The following is a 20875-nucleotide window of genomic DNA, read 5'->3' as shown; positions in this document are numbered from 1 at the left end:
ATATAATGCACCCAAGCCCCTTACTCTAGACACAAGCTACACTAATTTATTAAATTATTGTTGATAAATATATATCTAGGCGTATGGTATATATTTTATTTGTTTTTTTAGGAGATGAATATTATAATTTGATGGTAATTTGAGGAATTTTTTTATGTAAATATTATTTTACTCTTGTGTCTTAATTTAATTTAGTATTATTGGTGTAAATAAATATAAATTTTAAGTATTTATAATATATTTTACGTTCACTAATAATCAATTTATATATTATATCTGAACAACGAAAAAGTATATATATCTTTCCAACGAACAAAAAATATATACAAGAATACATTATCAATGTGAACAACAATAAAAATACAAATATTTGCCAATAAAAATAAAAATATTATTGTATCTTTGTCATAGCAAGGGGAGAGTAAAATTATCCTATTCAAATAAACTTCATTATTATTATTATTATTATTATTATTATTATTATTATTATTATTATTATTCTCTTCGTGTCACTTATGGTTTTTATTTTTTACTTTAATCTTATTTTATATTTTTTAATTTATAATTTATTTAATTTTAGTTAAATTAATTAATTATCTTAATCTATAATGATATTTATTATACGATAATTACTTTCATTAATATATTTTAATTATTTACTAATTATACACTTCTTAAATTTTTGTGTCTATCTTAACGTGGACACCATAGCCACGATGGAGAAAGTATTATTTTTATTATTATTATCATTATTTTTGGTATTCCAAATGAATTTATTCTTTAAAATTACATATATTTAGCTTCTCATCGATGATCAGAACACAAGACACACATCATATTATTATTTATTATGAAAGTTTCATACAAGGTTGCGGATATGTGCTGATCCGGCTAAATCAGCATGCTCATTTGATCGGATCAACATATGTCATAATATAAAATATATTGAATTATTATATCAACATATATTGTATTTTATAAATACGTTGAGATAGGTATAAATATAGGTTGATTACATCTATAACATATGTTAGATCTTGTCAAATCAACATCATACTGACTTGACTGGATCAATTCATGTCCTTCATACAAACTAACAATGATTCGCACGAATCATTAGAACCTCGCGATTCACTTCGATTGAGAAAAATAATTGAATCCCAATTTCAAATTACTATTCCCTCCATCCACCATGAGATTATGGCCGCTCACATAGCCAACCTCATCGCTTGCTAAATATAGCGCGGCCTCAGCCACATCATCCCGATGCAAAATTTTCCCATTAGGATACACTTTCTTAAAAACATCATCTCCGTAGAAAACCCTCGATAAGGGAGTATCCAACAAATACGGCGAGATGCAGTTCACACGAATACCATGTTGTCCTAACTCCACCGCGGTATTTTTAGTAAGCCCCACTATTCCATGCTTCGAGCTAGTATAGGCATGTGGTGCGCCACCGGCTATTACACTAGACGTACTCGCTGTCATTATTATGCTGCCACTGCGATTAGGAATCATTACACGGGCAGCGTGTTTAGTACCAAGAAAATAGCTGATTAGGTTAACTTTGATGACTTGTTCGAAATCAGTTAACGTGCTTTCAAGAATACTAGTATTGGGCTCGCCGATTATGCCTGCATTGTTGTGCATTATGTCGAGCTTTCCAAACTTAGAGATTGTAGTGTCGACGACATTTTTTACATCGGATTCTGTGGTGACATCACAATGGACAAATATGGCCGAGGATGAGCCCAAATCATTCGCGACTTTTTGGCCTAGGTTGTCTTGGACATCGGCTATTACAACCTTAGCCCCGTGTCGGGAGAATAGCCTAGCCGTCGCCTCGCCAATGCCGCTAGCGGCACCGGTTATCAAAGCTACTTTTCTTTCCAACCTCAAAACAATTAAAACATTTCATTAAAAATAAATAAGTAAATAAAATCAAATCTTTAACGTTAGGTATAATTATACACGGTCAAACCGTCTCACAATTGAACTTACTTTCTTAAAGAAGTTGAAGCCATGCAAATAATTTTAACCCTTAAATTTTATTGTCTTTAACTTATATACATATATAGAGGTAAGAAATTGTCATTTTGTCCATTTAAGCCATTATACAAGTGACACATTGCAATCTCTTTTTAATGCCAGTCATTATATAAATAACTATTTTTTGTTACATAATTTAAATTAAATTAGTATATATTATATGAATTTTTATTATGTTTTGTCGATTCATATCATATATTTATACTCAATAGTGGCATTATACATTAGTAATCTTTGTGTTAAATCAATTATGGCATATTTTATGTAGATAGTATTATAATTTTATATTTTATATATGATTTAATCCTAATCACCATCTTAATTATTCTAACTACTGATTATTATAATATAAAGTTGGCATTTAAAATATTATACTAAAATTTTTATTATTTTATTTCAAAAATAAATAAATAAATCATAAATTTTACTAACCATTCATTCATAATTATGAACCTATTGCCGAAAAATAAATAAACTATCACCAAACGCTAACATGTATAGCCTAGCTAGTCTACACTACACCTAAATTAATAAGTTAACACTATTAAAAAAAAAAAAAAAAAAGTATAGTGTTAATTTAAAAAATTCAAATATATTATATCGTAATAATATCAATCTATTAAATTATTATATAAAACTATTTAGGGGGTGTTTGGCAAATAGCTTTTTGAATAGCTTTTAGCTTATTGAACAGCTTTTAGCTGTTTGACCGGTCAAAAAGCTAATTTAGGTGTTTGATAAATTAGCTTTTTAGAATAGCTTTTTGGACCCAAAAAGTTAATTTCTGAAAAGCTAACTTACCCAACGTTTTGAAATAGTTTTTTCTAAAAAAAAAAAAATTATTCCTTATATATCCTTAAAAATTTATTATGCATTTTACACAAATAAATATATTTTGATTATATTAGAATATTTTATTATAATATAGTTTTACTTTTATAAATTTAAAATAATTAATTTTTATATAAAAATTATTTTAATTGTAAAATATATAAATTTATTAAAATCAACATAAAATATAAAATATAAATATAAATATTAATAATTTATTTTTATATTAAAATTACATTATATAAATTTTATACTAAAAATAAATTAAATAAATTAAATTTATTGAAAATTATAAATATAATGAACTAATCGATAACTAACATAATAAATATATGCACGAAAAATTTATTATTTTATATTTTACATCATTTTCAATAGAAAAAACTATTTACATATTTCAATAAAAATATATTATTTTTTTTAAATCTAACTGTAATAAAAATAAATACTTTTATAACACTTTTACAATTTTCAATAACTAATAACAAAAAATTTTAAACATTCTAAACTCAAAAAAACATAATTGAATATATTAGAAACAAAAATAAAATAGAAATGTCCTCAATTGTCATTTTACGTATAAACAGCTAATATCAAACAGTTGTTTTACCAAACATTTTAATACAAACAACTAATCGAATCAGCTAGTCAAACCAGCTAATTGAATCAGCTAACAGCTATCAGCTAATTGAATCAGCTAAGAGCTAACAGCTATAAACTAATTGTTAAACACGGCCTTAATAAAATTTACTAAATTAGCGGTGCAGAAAAAATAATCGTATTCGACTGTAACGTATATATTTATTCTATGAGTGACATGCTGCAATCTCTTTCTAATGATAGTTCTAATTATCTTCATTTTAGAAAAAATTGAATATTTATATTATATTTTGTAAAATAAAATAGTATGAATTATATAATATTCTTTTGTTAATTTTTATCCAAAATTTTATTATTAATCAATTTTTTTAATATCAAATTAAACACTTATTTGTATTTTTTTTATATTATATTAAAATTGATTTTACATTTAAAATATCGAAATAAAAATAAAAATATATACTATTATTTTAATACTACCAACAATTTGGAGTAGGGATTATCAGTACAATATTATATATATACCTATCGTATCGAATTTTCAATATAATATAATATGATGCGATATTTTCAATATATTGTATACTTATTTTGGATTAATATCTACCTGTCTTCAATAAACAAACGGATTTTTATACTATTTTATTGCCAACCAAGTTACAAAGTAATAATTTTTTTTAAGTAACTAATAACCATGGATTTCATTTTTTTTACAAATATTTATTTAACAATCACATTATTACTTTTACACCAATAAAATAAAATTATCTTTGTATTATTTTTAATTATTCGATGTTATTTTTTAAACTTCACAAAAAAAATAAATATAAATTTTTAACCTAGACAGAAAATATAATATATATATATATATATAAATACAATTTTCAATGGAATAATATTTAAGAATCGGAAAAGTCACCACAACAGATGAACTCTTAGCGTGGTGAATTCGTCATTCTAAGTTCATAAGTTTAAATTCTAACCTTACAGTTCATCTAATATAATTTGTCTTATCGAAATTAATTTACAGGACAGTAAATTTGATTGAAAATTTACTTCGAAAAATAACAGTTAATAATTAAAAAAAATAAAAACAACAATAAACAAACACTTGATTATACTACAACATTGAAAAACTTTTCATTTCTCGTCTAAGTATGTAAACTATAGTAGTATAACTTATATAAAATCATCGATCAAATAGTCACTTTTTAACATCTTCAAACAACATTGGCACAATTGAGGAAAACTAACCTTGACAACATGTTACCTGGTTAGAATCCTTCGATGTAACCACAACGCTCGTCTTCGGCATCGGCAACGACATCGCCAAATTTTCGCCCGATCTTTCGAATTCCCGAGACAAACCCGATCGCGAACCCGAAACAATGTGATCTCGAAGATCCTTGATCATATTGTATCGCTCAATTTCATCTTCCTCGCCACCATTGCTATAATTCGTCGATACCATCATCGATTTCTTTCGCCCTTTACTCTTACAACTCGGATTCCTTCTCGATTCGATCCCAACGCCATCGCTCCACGGAAACGCCTGTCCCGTATCGTCGACATCGAGTTCGATTGAGTGGAGATCGGTCTCGGCTGAATCGTCACCGTCGAGCTCGTTTCCACCGTTTCCCGCATCGATCTCTTCTTTCTTTTGATCTTGGTACCCGCCGGGGAGCGTTTCCCGCAAGTACATCTGGAGCTCTTTGATCTTGTCGTAACGCGGAGAATCGGAGGAGCGATATGTTCGACGATCATCATCATCGGAGCCCTTCCCCTTCAAATACGTCTCGAGCTCGTACCTGACGAAAATAAATTCGTGTAACGGCTTCAACAAATAAAAATTTTTAGGAAAATTCGATATTATGAACCTTAGCTTGTCGACGAGCGCGTGCTTTTCCTCGAATTGAAATTTCGCCTCGGAGAGCTTCATATGCACACGTTCCTCCCGTAAAACGTCAGCTACTTGAAGCATTTCCCGCTCTTTCTCGACGGATTCTTGAACTTCTTCGAATTGCTTCATAAGTTCCTCGACCTCAGCTCGATCTTCGCCGATCCCTTGCGCCAGCTCGTCGCATACTTGCTCTAATATCTTCCGCGCCCTCGTCTCGTTCTCGAGCTCTTTCTTTGTATTTGTTAGGGCAACCTTAGTTTCGGCTAACTCCCTCCCGAGTTTCTTGTTTAGTCGCTCGGTTTGTCTCCTCAGCTTCTTTTCTGTCTCGAGCTCTCCGGCTATGGATTTAACGGCGCTGCAGATTCGATCCTGTTCTTTTAATTTCCAGAAAGCTTTCGCCTTTTCAAAGTGTTTCAAGAGGATCTCGACGTCACTCCGGTTCGAGTTCCGCTCGACAATTAATTTCCCGACATTGGCGCACGCTCGATCGAGCTCGAATTTCAGGGCGGAGAAAAGGGATACGATCGTCGAGCTTTGCTGTTCGACGGGGTAAACGCGGTCCATTACTTTGATCAATTCTTTAGATGTTATGAGGCCATTGTAGACATCCTTAAGAGGATTCGTCGCCCCTTTCATCGGACTTCCAACTTGCGTACGCGTCTTATTTGCCGCCTGTATTTCCTAGGTAAATTTATTCAATCGTATTCATCACAACTATGACATAAAGAAATACGCAACGAGATAGGATAAGACAGAAAATGTTCTTGCAAAGATCGGACAACAAACAAACGAGAAAATCTAAGCATTTACTGATAGGGGCAATGAGACAAACATGTGAGAATAACAGAAGAAAAGGCAATCCATGTTCACGGCCCCGACCTATTAACATCGATTATTGTCCCTTTCTTCGAACAATTCTAACAGCAACGGCACAACAGAATTGCCAAAAACACGTGCAAGTTGTTCGAAAGTTTTCAATGAATATCACGAAAATCCAAACTGCTTAATCCCAGAAAAAGTAGCTTTTCACCAAACCATGTTCACTGCCCCCAACCTATTAACATCAATTGTTGTCCCTTTCTTCGAACAATTATAAAAGCAAAGACACAACAGAATTGCCAATAACACGTGCAAGTTGTTCTTAAGTTTTCAATGAACATCAAGAAAATCCAAACTGCTTAATACCAGAACAGTAGCTTATAACCAAATCATGTTCACTGCCCCGAGCTATTAACATCGATATATTTTCAATTTCTTCAAACAATTCTAAAAGCAACAACAGAACAGAATTTCAATGAAGATCAGGAAAATCCAAACTGCTCAATCTTAGGAAAGTAGCTTTTAAGTTTTAACCAAACCAAATACACGAATCCGTATACGGATAATATATAATGAGAGACAAGAACAGCTTAATTAAAGCCACAAAACAGGTAAAACAGATAAGAATTAAACTTAAACTAAAGGAAAGCATAACAATGGCTCTGATCTAACAATCAAAAGACTACCTCAACCAAGCAATCGGGGAGCGATTTCGAACTTCTTGGATCGCAATCAGTCTGCTGATGTTTTTTGGACCCTGTCAATGCTCTTGATTTTTGACTCTGTGGATCCATTCCCTGAATCACAAAATCATTCGTAATAACATTGATCTTTCTATAACATATCTTCTTACATAACACCTCAAAATTTTTGCAAGAAAATTGTAATCTCATCTCATATACAGAACTCCGAAGAAGATCAAGCAAAGCAAGATCCACTGATCCAAAATTGCATGACTAAAATCTTCGATCAATATATACCAACCCTAATTTCATCTTCCAAAATTCACTCTTACTGTTTCCTGAAGTGTTCTTCTTATTCCATCATTAGCACACTATTGCTACTAACTATCAAAATCCAGACTATTTAGACTATAGATGAGAATTGAACTCATAACATCTCCTTAACAAAATTACCAATTCGCTAAACAATTGCCTACAATTTCAACTGCGAATATCCCTAGCATTCAACAGATCTAAAGCTATGATTTCACTCCACACGAAATTCATCTTCCATTGATCAGACAAAGATTCAATTCCAATTTTACATTTCCAAAAACAAGTGAGCATTCCGAGCAAGCACTATTCATCGTCCAGTCAGGAAATTATGCATCAAAACGATATAAAAGCGTACCAGTTATCGATTCAAGCGTCGTATGCACAACAAAACGAACTGAATACGACGACGGCACGCGAATTAACGCCCGATTTCAAACCAGGCGAGGGAGATGATGGAAAGTCTGCAAAATGAGGGTAAGTTGGTAACTACAGCAACATCGTCCTTGAAGATTGCAGATTATTTAGTTGAAAAAGGCGATGCAAAAAATGCGGGCAGACTGAGAGGGGGAGATTTCAACTGGCGAATCTGCAGACACTTTTTCATGGAAAGGGAAATGTAAGAGAGAGAGAGAGAGAGAGAGAGAGAGAGAGAGAGAATTTTAGAGAGAGAGAGAAAGGGAGAGAGACGGTTTTCAGATATAGAAGAAGGGTGAACACGTGGCAGCCACGTGAGCACCCGCCACTCCCTGGAGCTTAATCTGTTTTTACGATCTTGACCGTTCAGTTTTGGGAATAAACGGTAGAGATTCGTTTTGGATCTCAACGCCTGTGTGTGTGTGTGAATATTGATTGAGGCGGCCATCACCGCCATACCCATTTCTTCACATGTAGTATCAAAATTATTTTCGATTTTTTAATGTTTACTATTTACAGCACACTGTATGATTATATAATTATAATTACTATTAACTAAATCCCGTATAATTATAATTACTTATGTATACATTTATTTGTGGTAAATATTGTCTAAAATGTAGGGAGTTTTTTTTTTTTTTTTACTAAAGTTTTCTAACTTTCATTATTTAAATTTTATATTTTGGAAAAAAATATTTTTTTAATAAAATAATATTTAAATATTAAATTAATTTTTTATATCCAAACCTAAATTAAGAAATAAATAATTTTGTCTGCACAATCATTTTTTTCTCAAATTAACATTTAACGTAAAATATAATTTAAAAAACAAAAAAAAAAAAACTCAAGTCAAAATACTAAATAATAAAACAAAAATATTTTTAAAAAAAATGCTTTTCAATATATATAATATCTAATAAGAATTAAAGGCTAATTTCTTTAAATTATTGTCTTTCTTCTAACGGTAGCAATGGATCATTTAGTAAAATTAGATACATAAAAAGAAATAAATAAATAATATAAATAATATTATTATTTTATCTCAAAAAATAATATGATAAAAATATTATTTAAATAAAAAATTATATCAACAATTTATTTCATTTTATTTTATTTTTAACCTTTTGGGTTTCAAATATTGCCTCATTTATTGTAATTAAGTGAGTGGACATGCATTAAGTTTATACAGGGGGCAGGATCTCAGGTCCTATAGGTGTTACCTTTGATCGACAAAACTGACGAGACTCGGGACCGGGACCCACAAGAGTTCAGCAAGGGGGGGGGGGGGGCCATCAACGAAGTGCAACGGATCTGTAGGGATTTTTATTTCCATATAAGGACAAGGGAATCCGAAATTTCCATAAAACACCCACGAACTTCTAATAATTGTAGGCCCCACCACATGGCCCCTACGACCCCTCGCTCTCTTTTTACAACAATAATATTATTGCTACTTAATTGGTCAAAAGAGGCTGTCGTTTACGTTATTTTTATTTTTAATATTTTTAAAAATTATTTTTAATATACTCATAATATTTTATGCGACATTTTTTAAAGAGACATAAATAAAAATAAATATGAAGAGAACACTCCATATGTATTATAATAATTATAGGCCTAAAGTTTAGAATCCGCCTAAACTTTTTTTAGTATAAAAATTTAAAATTTAAATAAATGGTGTGCATATACATATATATTTTTTAAAATAATATATTTAACTAAATTTAAGATATTAAAAAACATATATCATGTAAACTGCCTATAAATAATAGTAGTATCGAGTTGGGCCAACATATTTGATTCATTTCAGTTTGGCCCATTACAATATTAAATTTGCATTATTTGAATTTGATTTATTTGCAATGATGGGTTGTGAGTTGGTGTTTTTTTAAAAAATAAAAAATAAAAAATGATTTTATTATTCTTTTAATCACACAAGTATCGCAATTTTATATAAAAAATATTATATTCTCCCTCCGTGTCAAAAACAATAGTCTCATTTTCATAAATAATCATATCACTATAAAACTATCTTTATTTTTCATTATTATTGTACAATTACCGCTACTTTTTACACTAATACACTCACAAGGACAAAAAAATCTTTTTATCTCTACTTTTTACCCATTATCGATATAATATCAATATTTCTTAAATCTTTTGCAAAACACAACCTAAACTACAGTTCTGGGATGAGGGAGTATTTTTTTATTCAAAATATTACTTTCAAATTAATATTCAAACAAATAACCAAAACAAAGAAAATAGCAAAAAAGCAATCCAATTGTCTTTCATTAGTAGTTTTGTCATATTTTTGAGTGATTGCTTTCATGTTAAACTTCAAATTATACTTAGGTGTGTTTGTCTGGGTTTGGATTTTGGGTTGAGATTTGAATAGTAAAAATTTTGAATTTAATAGTTGTATGATGTGATATAAATAGGGGTTGATGTGATGTTTTAAATGTAAAATTGATTTTTAGTATAATATAAAAAATGAAAAATAGGTGTTTGATTTGATATTTTTAGGGAAAAAAATTGGATGAATAGTATAAATCCAATCCAATCTCCCAAACAAACACACCCAAATGTTCATTGTATAGAACAATTAGGACATATTCACTTTGATATATATATATATATTTTCAACTGTAGTTATTATTTATTTTTTATGATTTTTAATAAAATATATCGAATTTGTTGATTTAGTATTTCAAATTAAAATTAACATTATTTATTTTGTAGGATTTTTAATAAAAAAAATACATACTTATTTTATCTTATAAAATATCACATTAAAATGCTAATAAGAATTTAAATTTATAATTCTATTTCAAATCAATTTCAAACTAGTCCATAATATACAATATAATAATTTTGATGGAAACATGTAGTTCCCAAAAAAATAAAAAAATCGAGAATTTTGCTGCACATTGTTGCCTAATGTAATTTGCCTTAGTTTAGATGTTAATGACAAAAGAGTTTGTTCAACTTTGTACTTTGGATTAATGTATTTTTTTACCTTTTTTTTTTATATAAATTTAAAAAATTACGTTGATAATATAAAAAATAATATTTTTATTTAATTATTAATTTTTTAATGACAGGATAAAATAAATGTTTTGTATTAATGTATATGTATAAATGTTTTATTATTATTTTTTTTATAATATTTAAAGGAAAATAGTACATACTCAAAATACCAAATAAGCAAACTCATTTAGATTATAATTTTTGGAATACAAAATTAAATTTCCTTTCATTCAAAATAAATCATATATATTTAATTATAATAGAATATAAATTGTCTAAATAAATAAATGTAATCTTATTAATTTCTCTAATAAAAGTAATATTATAAATATAATTGGAGTACATAAATATATATATATTCCAATATATCATAACAATCGTTAATAATAATAATAATAATAATAATAATAATAATAATAATAATAATAATAATAATAATGTAGTTTAATGAAAAAATTTGCAAAATTCTCAAAAAAAAAAAAAAAAAAAAGGAAAAAGGACTATTTCAAGTTTTATAGAAAAAAAATCCCTAATAAATTATTATTGAATACTTAATTATGTGTGAAAATTTACGAAATTATAATTGTTACATTATACTCTCACCACCGTAATAGTTCTTGGTTAAACTTATATACAATTATAAATACTTTATTCACTTATAAATTAATTATTCATATTTTAATAAATAATAATTCAATTGGCATTATTTATTTTATTTTATTTCATTATTTTCTTGTTAACTTTCACGCAAAATTTTTATAATGCTCACATTTTATTTTTTATTTTATTTTTCTATTTTATATTTATATTAAAATATTATTATTAATTTTCGTACCAAATCAAATAAGGATAAAAATAGCCTAAGGAAGGAGTAAAGATTTGAGGTTTGCTTTCTATTTGAATTTTGAATTGAGATTTGAACGGTAAAAATTTTAAATTTAAATAATTGTATGATAAATATTTTAAAATTAATTTTTGAGTGTAATATATAAAATAAAAAATAAATATTTGATTTAATATTTTTAAAATTTATTTTTTAATAAATAGTAAAAATCCTAACAAATTCTCCAACAAACACCACCCTAAGGAAATACTATATCTAAGGAGTTCACTAATGAAAATACATATAAAGAGTTTGTTCACTAACGTTTTAAATGAATCTGTTTTTTTTTAAAAAAAAATTATTATATTAAATATGAAAATTTAATAATATAAAATAATATTTTATATTAAATTATATTATTATTTATATAAATTAAATATATGCTGTATTTTATATACTTAATATTTATACGAATTATAAAAAATAAAAAATAATGTGTGGACAAGCTATTTCAATCTGCAACACATTACTGGCCGTGACGATAAAATTAAAATCACCAAGTGGGTGACATTATGATACAAATTCACAAATACATCACCCGCCCTAGAAATACCCTTCAGATCTTCCCTTGAACCCAATTTGCCCAAACGTAAGCGTCAGGAACAGCCCAAGGTGCCACAGAATCATCCACAGCCTGTTCGCCGACACAAATATATATAATAAAATCAAAATCCACCATCAAATCCCAATCACAAACCCTAATTCAATTCAGTTCAATTACCAGAAGGGAGAATCGAGGGCGGGGCCCGTGGGGAAGTGCGCGAGCTCGGGGCCAATGCTCCCGAAGAAGAGCCCCGTCAGGCTGCTGCCGTTGATCGCCGGAATGCTCGACGGCGCCAGCCAACCGATCAGCCCGAATCCGATCACGTTCAGGTCAGTTCTCAGCCAATCTCTCTCGAAGCTTCAGTTATTAGATCGGACTGTTAGTTTGTTTATCGAAATGAATGAAATCAACGTTATGATTTGAGTTTAGACAAAAATTTAGTGTTAGTGCAGTTAAGGTGTTCGACGAAATTACCAAGTGAACTTTCCCCCTGACGCTTGTGCAAGCCTCAGAGGGTTCCTTGCTGGGGCTGAGGATTTGATGAATCCTGTGGGAAATAGAAATTAGGGAAAATTAACATGAAATCGAAACGAATTTTGATTGTTGACGTTTGAAAAATTGATTGATTTACCTGAGGAAAGGTTTAATTTCTTGGGGGAGATGAGGGAGGAAGTGCCCAAGCCCATAACGGTTGAGGCAGCGGCCATTGTTGCAGCAGCCATTGATGGGTTTAGGTTCTTGATCTGTGTTTGTGTTTGTGGGTGATTTGGGGCTGTGTTTTTTTTTGGGTTAGTTAAGAAAGAAGAGAAGACAACTATGGTGTTATGAGGATTTGCACGTTGGGGAATTTGTGGAGTCTGGCGATTGTGGGATTGTGTGGATTGGCTGCTGAAGAATGAGGGACTGACACGTGGATTCTTGTGGATAAAATGGATCTTGGGATTTGGATATATGTAGGATGACTTGGCAGAATATTTCATACAAAATTTGAAGTATGATGTTGCTAAGTAATACCCCACCAAATTCAATGCATGGTGGAGGGCTGTCTTGATTTCTTTTTTATTTTATTTTTTTAATTCAAGTAGATGTTTTCTTAGGTTGTGTTTGTTTGGGGGTTTGGATTTTGAGTTGGGATTTGAATAGTAAAAATTTTGAATTTGAATAGTTGTATGATGTGATATAAATAGGGTTTGATGTGATGTTTTGAATGTAAAATTGATTTTTAGTATAATATAAAAAATGAAAAATAGGTGTTTGATTTGATGTTTTTGGGGGGAAAAAATTGGATGAATAGTGGAAATCCACCAAAATCCTTCAAACAAACACACCCTTAAAGGAGCTTCGTAATGTTTAGGACGAGTGTTTTATTGTGCTGACTATAATTTGTTTCCGCGAGCTTGCCGAAACAGGCTGTGTTTCCATAAAAAAAAAATAGGTTTTTTTTTTTTTTTTTTGGGTTAGAATTTGTTATTTTCAAATATTACGTATTTGTGATATTTTAGTTGATAACATTATTTTCTAAGAGGTAATATAATAATTTTTAGTGGATTCATTGACAATTTTTTTGGTTATTTAAAATAATTTTTCTATACACTCCTAAATCAAATTGAAACACAAGTGAAATCAAAACACAATAGAAAAATAAATGTTACTTCAAAATGAAATTAAAATTAGAAACATTTATTTTTTTTACAGAGAGCATTGTGGGTGGGATGGGCTGACGCGGTGAACGACTGCGAGGCGGCGGCGGGCAAACGACTGCGAGACAGCAATGGTTGTGGGCGGGAGGCAGTGACAGCGGTGGTGTTCTAAAACAAAACGGCCATATACAATAAAAAATCAAATAATTTCAAAATAAACACGACAGTGTAGAATAGAAAAATGAAATATTGTCTAATATTGTCCAACTTTTAGTCGATAAACGAAGAAATTAGCTCAATCCGACTACTACTACCAAATAATTAATCAATTATCTTAAAATAAAAAATAATAAGGACCAAAAAATGTACCAACCTTCCGATGAATAGAGTGGCCGGCTTGGTACGGCGGGCCGCCGACCATCCATCCGCCTCCGCTTTTTTTTTCTAATGACAGAACTACAAAAGTAATTAAGGTTGTGTTCTTTTTTTAGTTTTAGTATTCAGACTTTATTTATTTTCAAAAATATTAAATTAAATAATTGGAAGAGTGTTATTTACTTTTTGCAAATAAATTTTTTAATATTAATATTATATTGGATTGCAGTAAAAAAAATAAAAAGTACTCCTATTAGTATGTAATATAAAAATATGTAATATATTGTATGTTTGAAAGGATATTTATTATGTTAGATAGGTAGAGAATAATCTTTTTTATATTATAATACATATTTACTTTAAATTCAAAATATCACGTCAATTTATATTTATATTACATTAAACAATTATTCAAATTTAAATTTTTATTATAAAAAATCAAAACCTAAAACCTAAAAAATTCACAGACAAACACACCAAACTCCAATTTCGTACTGATTTTCCGTCACACTTCACATCTTCGAGGCTCGGCATCTTCTGCCTTCGTCTTCTCTGACAAGCTACACCAGCATCAACCAGGTTCACTCTCCCCCTTCAATTTTTTTTTTGTGCTGGAAGAGAAGCAACTGCTAGATTCTTCAAACATTTACGGCAATTTTGATAGTTTGACGCATTTGCTGTTTTGCCATTTCAATTCGACATTTTTTTTGAAAAAAAAAAAGGATTTACGAGAAGCAATTCAATGCAATGAAGTCGAATTTAATGGTGGATTAGCAATTTAGCACAATACTAACAAGTTTGTTTTCAATCTTCCAACAATTTCATTCAATTAGATTCCCGCCTAATTGAAGATGAATCAGCCAACGAGGAAGAGGCCTTTCGCTGAAATTGATAAGCCGACAACGGTATTGTGCACAGTGGTGGCCGTGGATCACACGAATCTATGCTACAGAGTTTGCTCCGTCTGCGAAAGGACACTCCCGGAGAACGCCGCCGCCGGTGCTTGCAGGTACTGCACCACGAGCAATCCTTTCAATACCTCTGGTTCCAAACGCCTCTTTCGTGTTCTGGTAAGCATCGGCATAAAGTTCTTAGATAGTCTTCTGCTGTATCGTTTGTTTCATGGAATTTGGTAACATCAATATGCATTTACATAACGTGAGTGTTGATGAGATGTTTCTATATTTTGTTATGATTGTTCAAATTAGGGCTTATTATTTGGTTATATCAATGTAATTATTTTTCGTCATCTAATCTAATATGTTGAATGTCCATTTAGAGGTCTCTGGTTTAAGTCATCATTAATAATAAGCAATATGAAATTCTACAAAATATAATATGGTATCATAGTCATTCACCGATAATGTACCCGAAAGTATTCTGATTTTATTAGATCTTAAACTATGCCTAAGGCGTTGCAAGTCTGTCAAATTTGTTATTTAGTTTTAATAAAGTTCTATATATTCGGTCTTTGATCATCTATTTAAGAGCCCTGCTTTTAACTCGGTGTTGAAAGATATGTTTTTGATAGTAATTGTGTTCAGAGTTTTGTTTCGGGCTCTAATTCAATTGAGAACCTAAAATTTGACTCTAATGGTGTGAGTTTTGTTTCCGATTTTAATAGCATTGGAATCCTTTGTTTCTAATTCTATTTATCTGTTAAGAGCCCCGCGAGTTTTCTGACTCTAATTACCTTGAAAGTTCTGTTTCCGACATTAACTTCGTCGAGAGCCTTTCTTTTGTGATTCTCGTTGCATCTTTGGCAAATTCAAGTTAGTTTGTTTGAGAGGATGCTAAGAGATTTTCTAAATTATGTTATGATTCTTTAGATTTAACTTAGATGGTTATTATTTGGTTATAGTATTATATTAATTTCAATTTGTATCATGCCTATTCATGAAAATAAGCAGCTCTGAAATTCTACAAAAATGTAATAGTGTGGAATCATTATTATTTACAATGAAGTTATTTATCTCAATCAGATGTCTATAGCGACGGACACCGAGGTTTTTGTGGTGATAATGTTTGATAGGGCTGCGAAGGTGTTGTTTGGTTGCTCAGCAGATGAGTTCTTTGACTTCGCCAAAACTCATCCGTATGCTGGTAACTATTTTGTGTTCCATACCAATTTGGTTTTGCCCTTTTTCAATTGGAGTTGAATTATTTGCTTGAGTGAAGATTTTTAATGTTGATACACTTTGTTCGTTTTAGATTTAGCGTAGAAAAATACTTGTTAATGTAGAGAGCTGAATATGAACTTTTGACAAACTAAGGATCGAGCTTCTCGTGTAACTCGCCCAGTTCAATGCCCTGAGATAACCGATCGCGAGTTTTTGCAAATGTTAGTCTTGTGTTCTTTGTATGTCCACGATCTTTTGATCAATTGTGTTTCTTAACATTTATGGTTACCGGCTTTTGACCAAATGCGTCTTTTAATGTTTTCCTAGTGCATGAACATGAAGAAGATGCCGTGATAACATAAAGTTTGAATTTGAATAATTATTTGATATGATATTTATAGATGTGATGTTTTGAATGTAAAATTGATATTTAGTACAACATAAGAGATGAAATATAATTCTTTAATTTGATGCTCCCAATGTATCTAGTTCCTGTAGCCATTTTGATGCTCGGCATCAAACTCCCAGGGTGCGTTAATTTGGTAAAAGTTTGTAAGTTTGAATTTATTATTACAATAATTTTGATGGGATATTTTGTTAGAGAAAAAAATGTATTTTTTTTTCGAGAAACACATAATTCAAATAGTAAATTTGAAAAATTTGTGTTAAAAATTGTATCTGCAGCATTATTCGAATTCGGCAGATGAACCTTTATTATTTTGCTTTATGTCGATTGGATCACATAACAGCTAGTTGTCAATACAATTTTTGCTGCTCTCGATCAACATGTTCGCATAGGCTAGCTTACAGATGATCAACAAGCTCGTTTTTGTTTTTATGGTAACATCTATGTGTATATGATCCGATTTCCAGCTGTTGATTTCTTTTCGCATAATGTTTTGTTCGGCAGCTATGGCAGCATGCAGGGCGTTGGAGGGGGAAATACTGACGGTGACACTGTCGAAACCGAAGAATGGCAACGCCCAGCATCTGCGCGCAGTATCGGTTGTGCCAATGCAATCTGGTTTCCAGCCGGCTATCGGAACCTTGAGGGAATTGTACCGAGAAAAAATGGCTACCGGAACTAGCTCTGTAATGTGAATGTCCCTATGTACTACCGTCTAGGTATACAAGCCACGGTACGCTTTCAGCTTTTTTTTTTTTTACTATACAATTATTGCGATTTATTCTTTAAAAAATTTCGTTTCGAGTTAAATCACTGGTTATGGTTTTGTGAAATAGAATTGAAATTTGTATCTTATAAAATTGTGATTCAATGTGTTGAATAGTTGGTCTAACCATTTGTACAGGCTACTTAGATAAGTCGTTGAACTCATGCCCCAGATCAATATGTCATCTTTTATAGGATATATATATATATATAGTGTAAGAATCTTGTGATTCTTTGAGTATTTTTTGGATAAATTTTTTATCTAACTTAATAGCTGCAAATTAGGCCGGCAAGATAAATCACACAAGACGAACCATGTTGAAAAACAGGCTTAGAGCAAGCCAGATTCAAATATATATATATTCTCTTCGAACATAAATAATATTCTCATTTTTTTTTTGTAATATATAAAGAAAAAATAATACTTTGGTGGACGGAGGGGAGTATATAATTATGTAGTTTAAGAAATTACAGATACAATGATGAAAGAAAAGAGAAGAAAGAATTGGGTGTGTTCAAATATATTTTGAAGGTGTTTTTTATTATTTCGAGAATAATAGAATATTAAATAAAAATATATGATTGATATAATGAAAGTAAATATTGAATGTAATTTGCTAAGGTATATTTAGAAAATATATACTCTTTCTGTTCCACTTCAAATGAGTTTTCACAATTTTGTCATTTATACTTCTTATGTCTCACTTCAAAATAATGAAAGTAAATATTGAATGTAATTGTACGTATGTAATGGTATGTTTATAATTTAGGTAAAAATTAAAAGTTTATATTGATATTAGTATACGATTACTTTTTCTAAAATAAAAAATGAATACTTTGAAATTTAACATACAAAAATGAATACTTTGAATTAAGTAATATATTTATGATAGTTGTCTTATTTAATATATTTATAAGATTCTTAACTATTTATAATATTTTTATCTTATTTACACTATTTGTATATCACTATAAATATAAATAAATTCATATATATTAAAAAAAAAAAGAGAGAGATTTAATTTTATATTTTAAAATTATTGTTTTAAATAGTACTCCTATAAAATAGATATTGTAAATTAATATTTAAATGTAATAATTCTTTAAATATTAATATAAACGTAAAGCTGAAAATATAATTAAACATAGATGTAGATATTGAAAGGTGGAGCTGCCAAGGCACGCGGAGGGTTTGCCGTCCCAACTTACAAATTTATCTTACTTAGGATTGCATCTTTAATGACAACTGTCTTCAAATATTTATTTCAAAATTTTAATTTTATAGGACGGCCGGAAATAAAAGAAGACAATTTTAAGCGGGATTAAAATAAAATACTCTAATTTTCATATTTTGACTTCCTTTTTTTTTTTTTTTTTTAATGACGTGAGAATCTGCGGCCGCTATTCGAAAGTGCGCATTGGCTAAACATTCGATCGAACCTAATATTCTGCAAAGTAGGCACGACAGACAAGTCACATTATTTGACGAAGAAATAAACATGCAGGGTCTATTTCTTTGAGTTTGGTTTGAGATTTTTTTATTTAGGTTTTATATTTCAATAATGTTTGATGATGATATTTTATGTCCACATTATTATTTTCACATCTCATATCATTTTTTTTAAAAAAAAAAAGAAAAAATTGATTATACATCTTAATTTAATTTATTAATTATTTATATTATAGGATAATTATTTTTACTAATATATTCATAATTATCTATTAATTATATTTATCATAAATTCTTGTATTTACAGTAACTCGGACATGCAATGTGGGATGGAGAGAGCTTTTTTTTTTTTTCAAAAAATACATAATTTAAATAGTAAAATTTAAAAATTTAGAATAAAGAAACACACCCGCAAATTTTGGTTGGAGGCTATTCCTCCAAATGTCACCAAAGTAGTAATAATATCTTGTAAAACTACGACAGCCATTAGTAATGAATTATTGAGATAGACTTGGACATGATGCTTTCAATGCCATTGTCTATAAAAATCTCATGCAAAATTTGTCCCATTGCAATGTAATATTTGTACAACACCACAAGTTAGACGTACATAATATCCAATGCATCCTTGGGTAACTTTAAGGTGCTAAAAAAGGATCGGTAAATGATAGGCAAGTAGATGTAGTAGGTGAATTTGTAACTGTAAGATCACGAGTTGAAATTAACTATTCAACATTTTTTTTTTTTATTGAATTTGTCACATAGAGCTTGCCTCAAGTTTGGTAAGTACAACGTCATTTATTTGTCTTTTAAGTTACCCAGTGTAATTTTTTTCAACTAGCACACTTAAGGTATTACAGTTACGAATATTTACATTATTAAAAATAATAATAATAACCTAAAAGAGGTGACCTTTGTAACTTATTTATTTTGGTTCATGTTTTTTTTACCGTTAGTTGATTCTCGTTTGTAGATAAATAAATAAATTATATGTATTTTTAATAACTTAAATTTTCAGATGAGATGATCATTTACATAATCTAACACTTACATTCATTTATAATGTACCTTCTAGAAGCTAGTGAAGAAATATTTAAAAATTCAAATCGCAATAATTATCCTACACATTTTGGAGTGGGATATTGAATCAATAGTTTGCATTCGGATTTAATTAATTATTTATTTTTTTGGAACTATTTGATGAAATCGAAAGGAACATATATGAAAGACGAAAATTAATTGACTCAATTTGGCAAACCTATATTTGAGGTGTGTGGTCTAAGTCAAATATTTTCACTACCAAATACGTGATCCAAAAAAAACGAGGCAAGCCCACGTATTCATAGGTCGATCGTTTGTATTATACTTAGATATATAGTATTTCTTTCGACTTCAATTTTAATTTCACGACATAACAATTATAACAAAAAAGTTGAATGTCTAGTAGACAATATCAAGCCCTCAAATATATATATATATACACACGTCTCTATAGCTTTGAGTTCATTCGAATCTTATTCAATTTTCACTTATTTAGAATCCATATATAATTAATCTTGGCGTGCAAAATAATTTTTAAACTATTTTAAAAAATAATAGACTCTTAAATGTATCAAGAACACGGCCTTATGTAACTCTAAAGCAATTTTAGAGACGAAAAATACCTAAAATATTTTGGATCATCTTAGAAAGGATAATAAAATAAGAAAAATTTATGATAATATTTCTATAAATAGCTTTTGAAGTTCATCTAAATACTTCTCTAATTTCGAAATATTAAAATCATTTCATTTATCTTAGATATTTTATATCTACTATTTAAAGAACTCTTAATATTTTCAAATGATCATATCCATACATTTTAAATCATTTACTTAAGGTGAAGATTGTGATGAACTTGTAGCGGTTTTAAACTTTTCGAACTTTCTACCTAAAATGTTTTGATTTACAAAAATCGAAGAATCTAAATATTATGATTACATGTTTTCGAATTTGGCAATATAATGCACTATTAGTTTCATGAAATTTAATATATAGTATCAATATGT

The 20875-nt window shown here is 29.5% G+C and overlaps 4 protein-coding genes across 5 annotated transcripts; 1 reads left to right on the top strand and 3 right to left on the bottom strand.

Annotated features, from left to right (window-relative positions):
* Positions 1-1131: 1131 nt before the first annotated feature.
* Positions 1132-2027, bottom strand: LOC127239274 (borneol dehydrogenase, mitochondrial-like). The gene is made up of 2 exons (XM_051257349.1): positions 2005-2027; positions 1132-1897 (listed from the first exon to the last, which is right to left on the bottom strand). The coding sequence occupies exons 1-2, from the start codon at positions 2025-2027 to the stop codon at positions 1132-1134; spliced, it is 789 nt and encodes a 262-aa protein (XP_051113306.1).
* Positions 2028-4570: 2543 nt separating this feature from the next.
* On the bottom strand, positions 4571-7849 carry LOC127266682 (WEB family protein At5g16730, chloroplastic-like). 2 transcript variants are annotated; one of them, XM_051297027.1, is made up of 4 exons: positions 7556-7849; positions 6889-6999; positions 5361-6055; positions 4571-5291 (listed from the first exon to the last, which is right to left on the bottom strand). In XM_051297027.1, the coding sequence occupies exons 2-4, from the start codon at positions 6994-6996 to the stop codon at positions 4733-4735; spliced, it is 1362 nt and encodes a 453-aa protein (XP_051152984.1). In that variant the 5' UTR covers positions 6997-6999; positions 7556-7849; the 3' UTR covers positions 4571-4732. The 2 variants fall into 2 exon arrangements, with proteins under 2 accessions (XP_051152984.1, XP_051152983.1); XM_051297026.1 differs by having other exon boundaries at positions 4573-5291; positions 5361-6064.
* Positions 7850-11976: 4127 nt separating this feature from the next.
* LOC127266683 (photosystem I subunit O) lies at positions 11977-12878 on the bottom strand. The gene is made up of 4 exons (XM_051297028.1): positions 12703-12878; positions 12546-12618; positions 12249-12428; positions 11977-12161 (listed from the first exon to the last, which is right to left on the bottom strand). Exons 1-4 carry the CDS (start codon positions 12791-12793, stop codon positions 12071-12073), a joined length of 435 nt encoding a protein of 144 aa, XP_051152985.1. The 5' UTR covers positions 12794-12878; the 3' UTR covers positions 11977-12070.
* A 1634-nt stretch (positions 12879-14512) lies between these two features.
* LOC127266720 (uncharacterized) lies at positions 14513-17664 on the top strand. Its single transcript, XM_051297078.1, has 4 exons — positions 14513-14665; positions 14920-15156; positions 16069-16189; positions 17117-17664. Exons 2-4 carry the CDS (start codon positions 14938-14940, stop codon positions 17305-17307), a joined length of 531 nt encoding a protein of 176 aa, XP_051153035.1. The 5' UTR covers positions 14513-14665; positions 14920-14937; the 3' UTR covers positions 17308-17664.
* The last annotated feature ends 3211 nt before the right edge of the window (positions 17665-20875 follow it).

The sequence above is a fragment of the Andrographis paniculata genome, unplaced genomic scaffold, assembly GCF_009805555.1.
Source record: "Andrographis paniculata isolate CXL003 unplaced genomic scaffold, ASM980555v1 Contig77END, whole genome shotgun sequence".
NCBI lineage: Eukaryota > Viridiplantae > Streptophyta > Magnoliopsida > Lamiales > Acanthaceae > Andrographis > Andrographis paniculata.
The sequence above is the reverse complement of the archived record's forward strand: the minus strand, read 5'-3'. Positions and strand labels throughout refer to the sequence as shown.

What these genes read in the sequence shown, in the direction of transcription:
- LOC127266720 (XM_051297078.1), top strand. Translation starts at nt 14,938, where the DNA reads ATGAATCAGCCAACGAGGAAGAGGCCTTTCGCTGAAATTGATAAGCCG. An exon ending in AACGCCTCTTTCGTGTTCTG is followed by an intron (nt 15,157 to 16,068) that starts GTAAGCATCGGC and finishes TATCTCAATCAG; the next exon opens with ATGTCTATAGCGACGGACAC. An exon ending in CAAAACTCATCCGTATGCTG is followed by an intron (nt 16,190 to 17,116) that starts GTAACTATTTTG and finishes TTTGTTCGGCAG; the next exon opens with CTATGGCAGCATGCAGGGCG.
- LOC127266682 (XM_051297026.1), bottom strand. Translation starts at nt 6,996, where the DNA reads ATGGATCCACAGAGTCAAAAATCAAGAGCATTGACAGGGTCCAAAAAA. An exon ending in TCCCCGATTGCTTGGTTGAG is followed by an intron (nt 6,065 to 6,888) that starts GTAGTCTTTTGA and finishes AAATTTACCTAG; the next exon opens with GAAATACAGGCGGCAAATAA. An exon ending in GCGCTCGTCGACAAGCTAAG is followed by an intron (nt 5,292 to 5,360) that starts GTTCATAATATC and finishes TATTTTCGTCAG; the next exon opens with GTACGAGCTCGAGACGTATT.
- LOC127239274 (XM_051257349.1), bottom strand. Translation starts at nt 2,027, where the DNA reads ATGGCTTCAACTTCTTTAAGAAA. An exon ending in GCTTCAACTTCTTTAAGAAA is followed by an intron (nt 1,898 to 2,004) that starts GTAAGTTCAATT and finishes AATTGTTTTGAG; the next exon opens with GTTGGAAAGAAAAGTAGCTT.
- LOC127266683 (XM_051297028.1), bottom strand. Translation starts at nt 12,793, where the DNA reads ATGGCTGCTGCAACAATGGCCGCTGCCTCAACCGTTATGGGCTTGGGC. An exon ending in TCAGGGGGAAAGTTCACTTG is followed by an intron (nt 12,429 to 12,545) that starts GTAATTTCGTCG and finishes TAATAACTGAAG; the next exon opens with CTTCGAGAGAGATTGGCTGA. An exon ending in GCCCTCGATTCTCCCTTCTG is followed by an intron (nt 12,162 to 12,248) that starts GTAATTGAACTG and finishes GTCGGCGAACAG; the next exon opens with GCTGTGGATGATTCTGTGGC.